This window comes from Aegilops tauschii, chromosome 5 (genome assembly GCF_002575655.3).
Source record: "Aegilops tauschii subsp. strangulata cultivar AL8/78 chromosome 5, Aet v6.0, whole genome shotgun sequence".
Taxonomy (NCBI): Eukaryota; Viridiplantae; Streptophyta; class Magnoliopsida; order Poales; family Poaceae; genus Aegilops; species Aegilops tauschii.
The window spans coordinates 383,367,798-383,382,404 of NC_053039.3; the positions used below are offsets into that span (position 1 = coordinate 383,367,798).

The following is a 14,607-nucleotide window of genomic DNA, read 5'->3' on the forward strand; positions in this document are numbered from 1 at the left end:
CTGAATTTTCTCCTCTCCATGCATTCACATTACTACCTCCTCTCCCTCTCCCAGCACCTGCATTTGCTCCTCTCCCTCTCTCAGCACCTGCATTTGCTCCTCTCCCTCTCTCAGCACCTGCATTTGCTCCTCTCCCTCTCCCAGCACCTGCACTTGCTCCCTCCACTGACCCTACATCTGCACTGGCACCTCTTCCTAGAGCTGAAACTCCACTTGCTCCCCTTCCTCTTCTTGCATTTGGATGTACCTCTCCTCTGCCTCTCCTTTTCTTTCCTCTTGCAATGTCAGCTATAGTTCTTGCCCTGGTCTGCCTAGCAATATTCATTTCTGTAGTCACCCTGGGTTGTGGTATTTCAGCCCCAGCAGCAACAAATGAAGAGAGCTCAGGCAGTGGGCCATGGACCCTTTGAGAAGGTCTTCTTGCTCTTTCCCTGCTGGCCATGTTAAAAACCATACTAGTTGGTGACTCAGTAGGATCCAACCTAGGATCGGGCCTGTTTGGAAAGATGTTCTGCAAAGAAAGATGTTCAGATAAGCTCATTTTTGGGAGTTCATGCATTAGAGCCAACTGTGCAAAATGAGATGCAACAGAAGCATACCTGAAGAAATGTTGGATCATCATAGTTATCATCAACAAGCTCTACTCCTTCTGCAACTAGTGCTTCCTGCCACCTGTAGTGCCCTTTCCTGTTGTGGTCAGCTCTGCCACAAATTGAGCAGTGCATTGTCACACCTTTTTTGTTCAAATATCTAACACCATTCCTGCTTCTCTTCTCTTCTGGTGTTTTCTTCCTGTTTTTCTTTGGCCTTCCCAACTGTTTAGTGAAAACTGGTGGATATACTTTGTCTCCATTCTGTTTCTCCCAATGCTTTGGATCTTTAAGTGGAACCAGAGTGTATCCATATGCTTTCAGATAATTCTCCACACTGTAGCAGTCATGAACCATTGTCACTGGGTCAATTCTCTCCTCCCTGCAGCATGCTATACTATGGCCACATGGTACTCCAGAGAGCTGCCATCTCCTGCAGTCACAAGTGTGCAAGCACAAGTCAACTGTATAACTAGAGTTACCAGACTGAACTCTGAACAATTGTTGGCCAGCTTCAGAGACATGGCAATTAGCAGCAAACTCAGTGTTCTTGTCTAGTTTCTTCTTGATCTTTGGGCATATTCTCTGCCCTGCCCACTCCTCTATGGCCTCTCTCTGTTTACTCACTAGCCTTTGCATGATCTTGTAAAAAATGTATTCCAGCATGGACAGCACTGGCATCTCTCTGCCCTCCAGAATGTAGCTGTTAAAAACTTCAAAGTTATTGTTCAGCAGAATATCACACTTGGGAAAGACTAAAAAATGATTTACACCATGTCTTTGGATCAAGTCTTTCAGTCCAGTGGAAGGCAGCTGCACTGTGTCCATCCATTTTCTCACAGTTTTGGCTCCACTTAACCCTGTTTGGTGCTCTTGCAATGGCCCATAGATCTTGCTTCAGTTGCTCTCCTTTGTGCTTCTCATTGAAATTCTGATAAATATGCCTAACACAAAACCTATGCTCAGCATCTGGCCAGATTTTTTGCACAGCATTGATCAAACCTTTCTGCTTGTCACTCATAATAGTGAAAGGAGCACTATTTGTGATGTTAAGGTCATCTCTCAATGTAGTGAGAAACCACTCCCAAGAACTGGTGCACTCTACTTCCACCCAACCCATTGCAATGGGGAAAATGCAGTCATTAGGATCAATACCCACTGCACTAAGCAACACTCCTTTAAACCTATTTTTCATGTGACAACCATCAATGAAAATAATAGGCCTGCATCCCTTGAGCCAACCCCTTTTGCATGCATCATAAGACCAATATAGAGTTTTCAGACATTTCCTGCCCTGTGGGAAATCTTTGTCTCTAACAACATCAGTTGACAGAAGAAATGTAGACCTAGGGTTGGTATTCCTCAATTCATGACCATAGTCCCTAAGCCTACTGAACTGCTCTTCTTCATCACCATGGATCTCCTTAAGTGCTGCAGTTCTTGCCCTAGCTAGCTTCCATCTGTTAGGGGTGACATGAAATTCATTGGTGATCTTTCTTGAAAATGTACCTAGTGACATCTTCTGGTCATCTCTGAACTCATTTATGAAATACTTGCACAGGAATTTTGCTGTCAGTGACCTTATCTTCCATTTCTTCTGACATATATGTTCTCCATAGTAAGTCTTGATGACAAACCCCCCTGTCCTGTTGTCATTGCCAGCATACAGAAACCATGGGCAACCATTTTCACAAACTGCTTCAAGTCTCCTCTTGTCATTCTTTATCTTCTTGATCTGCACTCTGTTTATAACTGAATATGCAGTCAGTGCATGTCTTAGCTCAACCACATCAGCAAATAGCATCCCTACTTTAAACACAGGGGAAATCATGTCCACCTTTGCATTGAAAGCTTTAAACTTGTACCTAAGTTCATCTGCTTGCTCAGTTGATAGGTTGAGATCTTCATCCTCAAGCAAGTATTCAAGCTCCACATCATCCTCATCCTGATCAGCTTCTTCATCAACATCAAAGTCAATGTTGTCATCATAAAGATCATCATCACCATCATCTATGTCATAGTCACTGTCACTGAAATCAGAATCTGAAACAACTACATCTTCAATAACTGTTTCTCCATCTTCAGTTAGCATGTTCTGCTCAGCACCCTCAATAAGCAAACTATGTGGGTCTGTTCCAATTGGTGCAATCTCTAACAAGGGATCTTCAGTTAGCATGTTCTGCTCAGCACCCTCAATAAGCAAACTCTCTGGGTCTGTTGCATTTGCTGCAATCTCTGACAAAGGATCTTCTACAAAGACTGAAACTAGGCTATGGGAAGGGGATGCACTTCCTGCTGCAAAACTTGTTGATGTTATGGAAGATAGGGGCAATGTGCACACCAAGTCAGACCTGAAGTTGCTGATGAAATCTGTATGGTCAACCATGACTACAAGCATCTTATGCTCAGCACTAGCTCTGATAATATGCTGCACATCATCATCACTGCTAATTCTGATCAAACCATCTGAGATTGGTTTATTTGGTTTGCTGAAGTAAATGATGTGCTCACTCACAGGATATCCCAACCAAACCAAGTGTTGTTCAAGGAATGCATAAGAGAAAGTGCCAGAGTCAATAAAGTCTAGCACCTCAACAGAAGGGTTCCAGTACTCCAGGTTTGTGATTGGGCCACAGAAAATTCCATCATGCTCAAGTTCCAGTGTAAAAAATGGACTGTCCACCCTTTCTCCATTTGCTGCATCACACACTGTATTCAAAACAAACATGCATCAGTTGAGAAACAAATATTCAGTTAACTTAATATTCAGTTAACTGAATAAATTAGTCAATTGCATCAGATTTAACATACTTGAACAACAGCTTCAGGTTCAGTTAACTGAACCTTTCAGTTACTTACAGTAAGCTCAAGAAGATTCAGTTAACTACAGTACTTGACAGAATTCTGATAACTACAGTAACTGAAAATATTTAGTTAACTACAGTAACTGAACATGGTTAACTACAGTAACTGAAAACATTCAGTTAACTGTACATATTCAGTTAACTACACTAACTGAACATTATCACAGCTAGTGCAACATTAACTGAGCATATTCAGTTACTGTAGTTAACTGAATGTTTTCAGTAACTGTACTAACTGAACTACAGATAACTGAACATATTTAGTGAACTTATGTAAACTAACCATAAATGAAATACAAGATTAGCACAACATTAACACAAACCATTCAATTCACTGAAACTTAGCTGCACATACCATTAGCATTACCAAAACAATCACTGAATGGTGTAACAAAATAGCCAAGTTTATATTCTGTACAAAACAACTTCAAGCTTAATAAACAAACCATTAGCAAAAAGGAGTTAAATTTCACAACACGAACAGATGCTTGAGTACAGAACATGCTAAAGTAGAACGAAAAGTCAACTACAAAGGCATTAACATCTAATTTGTCCGCCATAAACCCGAGCTATCGTGTCGAACCCAAACCTAAATTCCTAGGCCGAAACCCTAGCTCCACTTCGCCATACATTACCCTACTCAGAAAACACCACTAGTAGACCCCGATTCGAGCACAAATGGACGCGATTCGAGCTGCAAACGGCGGGGCGACGAGCCCAGCGGAGCAAAGCAGAGCAGAGGAGAGGAGAGGGAGAAAAAGAAAGCAGAGACGGGGCATCGAGCTCACAGTAATCAGGAGGGAATGCACCCAACGGCCGGACAAGATGAGCAGATGCCGGCGTCTCCACGCCGCCGGCGAACGGCGGCGACGACGCCTCCGTCGATGACGTCACCATCGCCCCGCCAGCCCGTGAGCTCTGTCGGCCCGACAGCGACCAGCTCTCGCCCGGACGTGAACTCGATTCCGACAGATTTAATTCAGGTGTGCTATACTGCGGGTTGATTCAGTGAAACGGCAGGGGGTTTTGTGCAAAACTGCGCGCGCTGACCGGTCCAGCCACTTGGCAGCCAATTGGCGAGCTCTGATTGGCCTGGGACTAAATCATCACATTGGTTGCAAGTTGAGGTATGGTTTGGTCAAGTTTTGCAACTTTGATACTAAATCATCACGTTGGGTGCAAGTTAAGGTACCTGGGGTGCTATTACCTCTTTGATAAAGCCTACTTAGCTATCTCGCTATCCATCTCTCTCTGTACCACGCACGCACCTTGTCTCTCCCTTTCATATCCTGCTCCTGGTGCAGCTTTACCAAAGTGCAAACATATCATTCACAGAAAATTTCCCGCTACCCATTACTCCCTCAGTAAAGAAATATAAGAGCCTTTAAATCACCTACTCTAGTGATCTAAACGCTCTTATATTTCTTTACCAAGGGAGTACTATCTGACTTTCATATGCTTTGTCTCAACCTCCCTGGCCCCTTTTGCACTTTGTGCCTAGACTACATCAATGCTGGTTTCGTCTTACTTTAATTTCCCAGCCGCATGCCTGCCTCTTTTGCTTTCACATCTTCTAGCTCTGGTTCCCTCTCCTCCGCTTCGATCGTACGTTCATATGGGGCGGGAGCCACACGAGTATGCATCTGATTAATCTCTAGATGGTCATATATCTTCTGTTGCCGACTGGTTGAAAAATCGCCGACGTACGGCTTTACATTTGTTCTAGGTTGAAATCCAGGTTCGGTTACCTTTACAAACACAGGGAGCCGTACGTCGAAAAGATACATGCATGCGGGAAATGGAAGGAGGAATGATCACTGCTGCACTAACTACGACAAAGCATATGATCATGGCCATGCATTGTCGACGAGGTATTGGGGGTAGTAATGATGATCACCCAGCCGCCTTGGGGAAAAAAAGGAACCTCAAAGGATTTGATGCCGCCTGGCCGGTTGGCATCTGATCTTAATTTCCGTACGTGGTACGACCAGGCCCCTCTGCTGCACAAGCAAAAGGAAGGAAGTATCACCTTCTTTTCTGTATGAAAACACGGGAGAGGCCGGGGAAAAGGTATAGGGAACAAAGCACGCAACTCAAGAATCAAATGCCGGCCTATCTATCCATCTACACATCTTTTCTTTAGTCGGAGTCCATTTGGCATGCAACACAGGAGATCGAGAGGGGGAAAAGAAAAGGTATAGCGAACAAAGTGCCAAACTCCTCTTTGCTTTAGAACGCTAGATCAAATCACCCAGAGCAAACAAACGTACGTGCAAAGCTGGCTTGGAAGCTAGCAAGCAAGCAGATTAATTGATTTCTCTATCAATAGCACACGTCGTATCACTAGCACACTTTGCGTACGTGCACCTGACCTGGGTAAGCTTCCTCTCTAGCGATTGGATCACGACGGAACGTCTCAATGAGAACTCCTCGTAAACTTGGCGATGGCAAACAGAAATACTGATCGGGAGATTTTTGGTTAGCCACAGGGGCATATCACTCATGGCTTTCTTTATTGCTTCTCAACGATCTGGTGTTTACAAGGGGCTATACACATGTATAAATGGTAGCTAGGACTAGTAATCTAACCTACACGGCTACGACCTCCAATCCTGCTAGCTGATGGAAACCAACACGGACTCATACGTCGTGTTTAATTCTAATAACTCCAACTTTTCACTGTTAAGATGCTGTCAATGACAAGCAGCAAGCTAGCTTTATCAGAGTGACCGATTAATGGGAGGTAAAAAGCTGTGTAAAAAATTAGCAGGCACTAGCTAGACTGGTTTGAACCTAGCTAAAAGCACCTCGTCAGATCCTTTATATCCCGCATTCTAAATATATACAATCCATCAATTAATTATGTAATGTGTGATAGTTTTTTATTCTTGGCGAATATCTGTAGACATCATCATGCATGAAATCGATGAAGAGCCCAAACATGCATGCGTGCTACTACGTACTACAGCATATGTTCCACTCTAGCTTTGTGTCTCACTTTAGCTTTGTGTCTCAATCACTCTAGCTTTGTGTCTCACTCTAGCTTTGTGTCTCAATCACTCTAGCTTTGTGTCTCACTCACAAAAATAACTAGACTCGCCCCTCTCTGACTTATAGCTACCTGTGCCACTCTAGCTTTGTGTCTCGCAAAAATAAAACAAAGCTAGAGTTACATCAATTCAAACCGTTCATGACCGGTGCACCGAAAACTGAGGGAATTATATTAGTGTAGGATTAGGTGCTGTGTTGTTCTCTCATGTCATGTGTTAGAGCATGCATCGACCAGAATACAAAGCGAGTACTAATACGGAAGCTAGCTATAGAAATGGAGTATATATGTTGTTACCTGGAGGAGTTGTTGCTCCAGAGAGCGCACAAGTTGGATCCATGCTCGTTCCCATCAAGATTTGATTGCTGAACCCACTGGTAGTGTTGGCCATGTCCAAGGAGCTTTTGTCAGGGATGTCTATGATTATCGTCCTTGCTTGTCCTGCAAAATAAATATCCCACTCACTGCTAATCCAATGGTAGTATACCTGTGTCTGTCTCACACTTGTATAAGAGTATGATTTCTTTCTGAAAGCTGATCTGATCATACCGTAGGATGATCAAGACTTGTTTTGACCATTGTCAAATGAAGTGCTCACGATTTAGATGCAGTGCTGAAGTCCGCATAGTACCTATATATAGTTCTCTGAAGTATACATCCGTTTCATGTGGCTTCAGTGTTTGGGCATTTTGGGACTTAGAGCAGTGGTGATATTATTATGTACACATGGTCTGAATTTCTTTGTTAAGTATGTACCTGGCTATTCCTTTTCAGTTACGCCTGAACCAGTGTCATAGGTGTGCAAGAGTGTCAGCTCATCCTTTTAATCAGAAACATGTCCATCATTTTTCAGGAGTCAATATACATTGTTGGTTCCTTTTCTAAATGCATTAATCTGCAGGTAGATGAACCAGACTGGTCTGAAAAAGGAGCAGATGCATTACGAGGCACCACTGCCAATTACCAAGGCCAATGTACTCCTAGACTGGTCCCTTTTGTCTTTGAGAAGTAGGTCTTCCTAGCTCATGGCTGCTACTGCCGCATCGATCAGAAAATTCAGAGTACCTTCCCTTGTTTTGCTTGTTCAGTATACACTTGTGCCTTTTCATAGATGTCTGGATTTTCAGTTAAACATCCAAACCAGCGACACAGCGTGCGAGAGTAACGGACGGGGCAGCTCCCATTAGATGGCTGGGCAAGGAATTATTAGCGGCATATATGAGCATGTACGGTAGTTCTGCCGTGCCATGAGGCACATCAGAGGAGCCGGCTCGCTCGTAAAGGTTGGATGTTTTTTTTCTCTCCCAAGCAGAGCAGGACCACCTGATGAGCAGAGTTGCTCGGTCGGCTGTACACTGCCCGAACAGATTTTCATCATGCTAAATGGGCTGCCACAGAAACGGGCTGGCTGCGGTGAAGTGAGGCCCGATCAAACAGCTTGCTTCAAATTTTCCTCCAGAGTAGCTGACCTCTAGGACAGAGAGCCTACGAAATTGCACAGATGGCCCAGGCGAGAATAAAATTGTGATCGGACGGCCAAGGATTGCGAGAATGCGAAATCAAATGGACTAAACTGCTCAAGGCGTGAGAGGGCTGGTAAGGAGCTCGGTATTACTGTCCTAAATAAAATGCTGGTCTACTGCAAGAGATACTTTAACTGAAACGGTTACACAAAGCTATGATTGCAAAAGAAAAAGTTAAACAAAGTTTGGCATTGACTAGAAATAACCGAATGGAAACACTATTAGTTTGTTTGCTTTGTTTTATTTCTTAGTGGCTAAATCCAAAGATATTTTCTAATATCCTTTTGACTCTTTCTGGCGGTAAATTTGTCACTGGATTTAATGTCACCGTTTGTTTTCTTCCCACCCTCTTAAATTTCTGGAGATAATAACGAGGACCAGAACCTGGGCATATACAGAGTCCGAAGAATGACAAATGAGCGCGGCAATCTTCAGACTTCAGATTCTTAGTTGAGATTTGCATTGGTTCTATGAGGTCATGGTCATGGAGTCCGAGCCACAGCCTGGTAATGGTCACGAACCTCACAATACCACAAGTCAGCAACAACACCAGTATGATGACCTGACACCGAGTGGCGCTGATGAAGCACTGCTTCTACGGAAGCTGAGGAAGTACTTGATCCTGCTGGCAACTTTATCAGCCACCATTACCTACCAGGCGGGGGCGGGGCTGGCACAACCGGGTGGTCTCTGGCCCAACGTTTACAAGTCAATGAGCCGTTCGAAGGTTGAGACTCAGACTAATCGTGTCTAGTCTAGACTACTGCTGGATTAGTAGACATAGTACTGTAGCACACAACTTGCAGTTATCAATTACTAAAACCTAGTATTAATATGTAATATTACTATACAAAGTACATTGGAGCATCAATTTGTCCTGCAGATCAGGCCAATAAGCATATTTCCATGCTGGATCCTTGCTCCTAGTTGGCTTCTTCCAGGAGATATCTCCGGCGGCGTAGCCTTTACAGTTCAGACCTAAGGTTCTGGGGGGATTCTATATAGCACAAATTTTCAGCAGAAGGCACAACATAAGAGATGATCCAGATGCTCCTCTCCATGATAAAGAGGAGGAACTGGAGCGAAACCACAGTTTCTTGCTGGTTGCTGCTACATTGGCAGCAGCAGTAACATATACTGCAGGGCTAAGTCCACCAGTGGCTTCAAAGCATTTAGACGTTACTGGCTTTCAGTTGATGATCATGATCAAGTTCCTCTTTGCCCTCGGTTCTGATAACTGCAGGTTTAAGCCCTACATGTGTCAATACAGTATTAAAGCCATTGATCATGTTTTAGTCGTTTATTGTTTTGGTTAAGGCTATAATTGCTAATGGTCAGTGCTGATAAGATAATTATGATATTTAATTTATTCAGTTAGAATTGAATGTTGAAGGAAATCCACAAAATATTTCCCCAATCCGAAACACTAACCCTGGATGGCAATTCCCCAATTTGCAAATTCAAATCCCCAAAGTTTGAAGCCCAAAATTATGAAATGAAGATTAAGAGAAAGGGATTTGGGGCTTACCTACTGACGCTACTACGCCGCCGTCTCTCTTGATGGCCGGCGGGAAGAAATGACTGGCGGCGCCGCCTGTCGGACGCGAATGTTGTGTGTCCCCTGAGCCGCGCACGTCGCCGCCACCAAACGACAGGCGCCGGCGATCGCCTCCCCACCTCGCCGCCGAGCGCCTGTGCGCGTCGCCGGCGCGAACAGGCTTCCGATCTCGCCATGTGCTCAACACGGCTAGCGCCGTTCGGCAGAGGAGCGCGCGGCCTCGAGGCCAGGCACGCTGCTCCGACGAACGGGGCTGCCGCACCGCCATGGCCGGCGTGCTTAGGGTTTGACCCGGCGCTGGTATTGGTCGATAGGAGCCGTCGGCTCGATCCAACGTCGGAGACCGGCGGGCAGCTCCGAGCGGGCCTTCGGGCATTAACGGGCCGAATGTATCCGTGGGCTACGGCCCAGGCTAAAATAACCCTATAGGAGGTCCCAGTTTTTACAGGTGCTAAAAAAAAACTAGTTTTTAGAGAACCAGTTAGCTATAAACGTGTTTTAGATTCTAACCAACTAAAACTTTGTTGGGCCAACCTAAATAATTCTTGGACAAGAAAAACTTGGTTCTCGTAATATCCAAAATTTGAGTCTTTAGAAAAAACGACTTCGAGACGTTTTTGTGCAAACGCCGTTTTAGAAAAACAGGTCTGGGTTGTGGTGTGTGGCGTGACGTGGCCGTGGAGCTCCATGGAGAAGAATGTCTTCCATCACGAGGCTAAGGCTGATGTCGGCGCCAGCGCCAGAGACTTACACAACAGCAATCAAAATGGACGGGGCGGCGAACAGCAGCACCGATGGACCGGACCATGTACGACCACGGTGCCGACGACCTTGTGGTCCTCCTCAATGGAGCGACGCTGCCCGTTTTCCTCAAGAACCTGGAGTGTGACATCCCGACGGTCGTCATGTAGTCCCAGCATGGCTGCCACCGTGTGGTTGACTGCAATGGGTACGCACGACACCATGACGGCGGAGTACTACCGCGGCACCGACGTACAACAACCCGGATAGATCTGTGCAGGGACGACGACATCCACGACTAGGTGAAATGCCCTGTCGGCGGCCGCACGTGCGACCGTGTCGCCCAGATGGAAGGCCTGACAGACTCTATGTCAGGCTGACGACCTCGACGACCAGGAGAAGCACCATCGGCAGCCGTGCATGGAATCGTTGTGGCCGAAGGGGACGCAACAACAGTGGACGAGTCCTGGCAGGTGCTGGGAAGGTTCGCCAATGATGGTCAAATGGGGAAAGCATGAAAAGGTCATACGATAGGCTAATCCCTATCAAAAAAAATTATACAACGCCAACTTATTACTTTCCTAATCCAACCACAATTTTCCATACACCCGTGATTCACAAAAAAGATTGTAAAATGGGTTTTGCTAAAAATCGACTAAAAACTAATTTTCTATATACCAGCTGCTAACACTCCGTAGCCAAACAACCTCGAAGTGTCGGTTGCTGTTCATTCTGCAAACCGGCGCACACCCCTGCTCAACTATGTGCCGGCACATTTTACATTCTTTTTCTTGTGTTTAACCGAAAAAAAAGAGTGGCGACGAGGTTTGAACTCCCGTCCTCTTCATTGTGAGGGAACCACAGTAACCACTAGGCAGTCTTCACTTTGTACAGACTTTTTTTTCCTTTTTCTTTCTTCATGTTCACGGAAGCCCCGGTTTTGGGAAGCTTAAGCTTCCCAAATCGGGTTTTCCCGATTCGCTGGTCAGTTTTCGGATGGTTTTATTCGGTTTTTCTTTTTCCTGTTTCCTTTTTTGTATTTTTTTCATAAATGCGTTTTTTTTAATTCATGAACTTTTTTCAAAAAATTATGAACTTCATCAAATACGCAAACTTCTTCAAAATCAATGATTTTTTTCTAAAACTGGGTTGAGCAGGTGGTGCCATTGATCTACAACAGAAATATGCAAAACAATAAGACATGTATTCATGAAGAGTAATTCAAATTAAATATTTTAAGAAGAATATTACTCCCACTAAAATCAACAACCCTCTGTTGATACTTAGTGATTCAAGATCCAAGACCAACATATCAACTGTTCATGAATCTCAAATTTGAAAACACAAATGATTCATGAGCTGGCCCATGTGCGGGCATCTGGAACCCCTGTTTTCTTGTTTTCTTCTCTCATTTTTTTTGTTTCTTTAGTTTTTGTTCCTTTCTTACTTTGACAACTATTCATGAATCTCAGACTTGAAAAAAAAATGATCCGTATTTCAAAAAAAGTTCTTAATTTCAAAAAAGGTTCATGATTTGAATTTTTTTAATGAATTTAAAAAGTTCACTAATTTGAAAGATGTTCGGGATTCATAAAATGTTCATGAATTCAAAAAACAATCATGTATTTTTGAAAAACAATGATCACAAAATTCAAAAAGTGCATGTAATTTTCAATTTCCATTCCCAAATTTCTAAAAGAGTTCATCCATGCGAAAAAGTGTTTGCTGATTGCAAAAAATTCATGAATTCAAAAAATGTTTGTCAAAACAAAAAATTCATGAATATAAAAAATATCAAATTTCAAAAAATGTTGACGAGTTTCAAAAAAAATGTTCATAATTTCCAAAAAGATCACAGATTTGTAAAATGTATTTCTGAATTCAAAAAATATTCATGAATATGACAAATGTTCGTGAATTGGAATATTTTCAGGATTTTAAAACAATTTTCGAGTATTCGTAAAATGTTCGCGAAAAAGAAAAATAGAAAATAAAGAAAAAGGAAAATAGAAAAACAAAAGAAAGAAGAAAAAAAGGAAACTGAAATTAGAAAGAAAAGAAAAAATGTACTTGAAAAAAAGGGAAATGAATAAATGAAAACTTTTAAAAGAAAATAAAACTGAATAAAAACAAAAACAGAAAAAGATAAAAGAAAGAATAAACCAAAAAACAAAGGGAAAAACAGTTCACGGAAGGTTCTTCATGAGGAAGGCGGATTTACCGCATGCGTCTAAGAACATGGCGGTGGACATCAATTGGCGTTCTTCCGATGAATATGCGGTGTGATATTGGCAGAGGCGAAAGCTGCACTCATATGACACGGATTGCCCCCCCCCCACCGCGTCGCCCCGCTCGGGCGACACGAGGGGCGAAACCCTAACCCCGCCGTGTCCCTCCCCTGCTCGTCCTCCCCTCGCCGCCGCCCGAGGCAGCTGCCGCCGAGCAAGCTTGGCGCGCCGTCGATGAAGGTGGCGGCGGGGCCCTCGCCGCCTCGCCTCGCCCGTGGGGGCGGCGGCCCCGGTTGGTGTGGCGTCGCCGGCTCCGGCTTCCGGCGGCGCGGGCGCAGGTCAGCTGTTCTCGGCCGTGTGGACGGCGAGATCCCCGAAGAATGCGGGCCAGCGCGCGGCGGCAGTGTCAGCTCTGGCTGCGTCAGATCTGGCCGCCCCCACTACCCTTCTTCTCCGGCGAGCTCCTCCCCCCCAGATCTGACCTGCCTCGGCATGGGGTCCCGGTTTGATTCGGGTGGGAGTGGGTGTCAAGGATGCAGGACCGGGGGAAACCCCAGCAGCCATGTCGACTGTGACGGCGGCGATGCCCGCGGGCGCCGCGCACCTTCCCGAAGGCGCCGTTCAGGTCTTGCCCCCCATCCCCTTCCCCTTTGTCTCCTGGGAGAAATCCTCAACTTTGTTGGGCAGCGGTGACACCCTTGGCGCTGTAACCTTCTTGAAGGCGCTGTTTTGGGAACAAAGATGAGTTGTGGGCTTTGCTGTGGTCTAGGTGGAGTGTGTCGGCGGCGACAGCGTGCGTCCAGCGGTGGCGGCGTCTCCCTGGGTGCTGGGTCAAGTTGTTTTGGTGCTTTGTGCTAGGCTGCAGTGTATTCCTCCGGTGCCCATGGATCTTCCAGGACGGGAGGGGATAGGGTTCCCCTCCTACGGTGGCTGCACTTCAGCTCGTCGAGCGAGCCGAAGCTTTCAATTTGGTCTTGGCCCTTGCTGTTGCCCATTCGTGCATTCTGTCCGCTCGCCCTCTTTCAAGTCAGAACTATGGCATATGGTGTTGCTCTGCTCTAGGTGAGCCGTCGTCGGCATGTCGGGAACGCCTGGTCCCGCCCAAGTGGTTTCTTCGATGCCATCCATCTAGGCTCTAGGGTAGCATGTCCATCGTTCAACGGTGCGGCGCCTTCGAGCCAAGCGAGGAGGCAGGGGCCTTTTTTGACGATGGATGTGTCTTCTTCAAGCCCAGATGTTTTGGCAACGGTGTGCCTTGCATCGTCGTCGGTGCTCTTTCCTGACCAGGATTTCGCTTTTGCCTTGGTTTTCGGCGTGCAAGAGGTTAATGGCATCTCCAAGCTATATGTTCTACGCCAATCTTTCTTACTAGCTTGTTGTATGTGTATTGTGAGCTGCTCCCTGGCGCCCTTGTATCTTTGCCATTTGTCTTATTTTGTTTTGTTGGTGATGGTGTAATTTGGAGTTGTAATCTTGGCCGGTTGATGGCTTTGTTAATTCAAAGTCGAGCTCTACTTGAGCCTTCGTTCTAAAAAAAAGCTGCACTCATACAAATGTCAACACCATTTACTGGACTGCACATGGGAGTAAGAGGTCAGACTGAAACTTTTACCGACGCGAGCGGCTGCGAATGAAGGCTGCTCTATACTAATGCCCCCAACATTTAGATATGGAGGCTAACCAGCTTGTTTTAGAACATGATACGTCCATTTTGCATCATGCTTTTATATCAATATTTATTGCATTATGGGCTGTTATTACACATTATGTCACAATACTTATGCCTATTCTCTCTTATTTTACAAGGTTTACATAAGGAGGGAGAATGCCGGCAGCTGGAATTCTGGGCTGGAAAAGGAGCAAATATTAGAGACCTATTCTGCACAACTCCAAAAGTCCTGAAACTCCACGAAAGTTATTTTTGTAAATAATAAAAAATATTGAGCGGAAGAAATACATCAGGGGGGCCTCCACCTGGCCACGAGGGTGGGGGCGCCCTACCCCCTGGGCGCGCCCCCTGCCTCGTGGGCACCCTGTTGGCCCTCTGGTGGCCA

The 14,607-nt window shown here is 45.2% G+C and overlaps 1 protein-coding gene across 2 annotated transcripts; it reads right to left on the reverse strand.

Annotated features, from left to right (window-relative positions):
- Positions 1 to 795: 795 nt before the first annotated feature.
- On the reverse strand, positions 796 to 9,951 carry LOC109786133 (uncharacterized). Of its 2 annotated transcripts, XM_040390521.3 has the most exons (3): positions 9,555 to 9,951; positions 6,801 to 6,944; positions 796 to 3,299 (listed from the first exon to the last, which is right to left on the reverse strand). In XM_040390521.3, the coding sequence occupies exons 1-3, from the start codon at positions 9,850 to 9,852 to the stop codon at positions 1,330 to 1,332; spliced, it is 2,412 nt and encodes an 803-aa protein (XP_040246455.2). In that variant the 5' UTR covers positions 9,853 to 9,951; the 3' UTR covers positions 796 to 1,329. The 2 variants fall into 2 exon arrangements, 1 of the variants encoding a protein (XP_040246455.2); XR_012184946.1 differs by lacking the exons at positions 796 to 3,299; positions 9,555 to 9,951 and adding an exon at positions 5,122 to 5,454 and having other exon boundaries at positions 6,801 to 6,940.
- Positions 9,952 to 14,607: the final 4,656 nt, after the last annotated feature.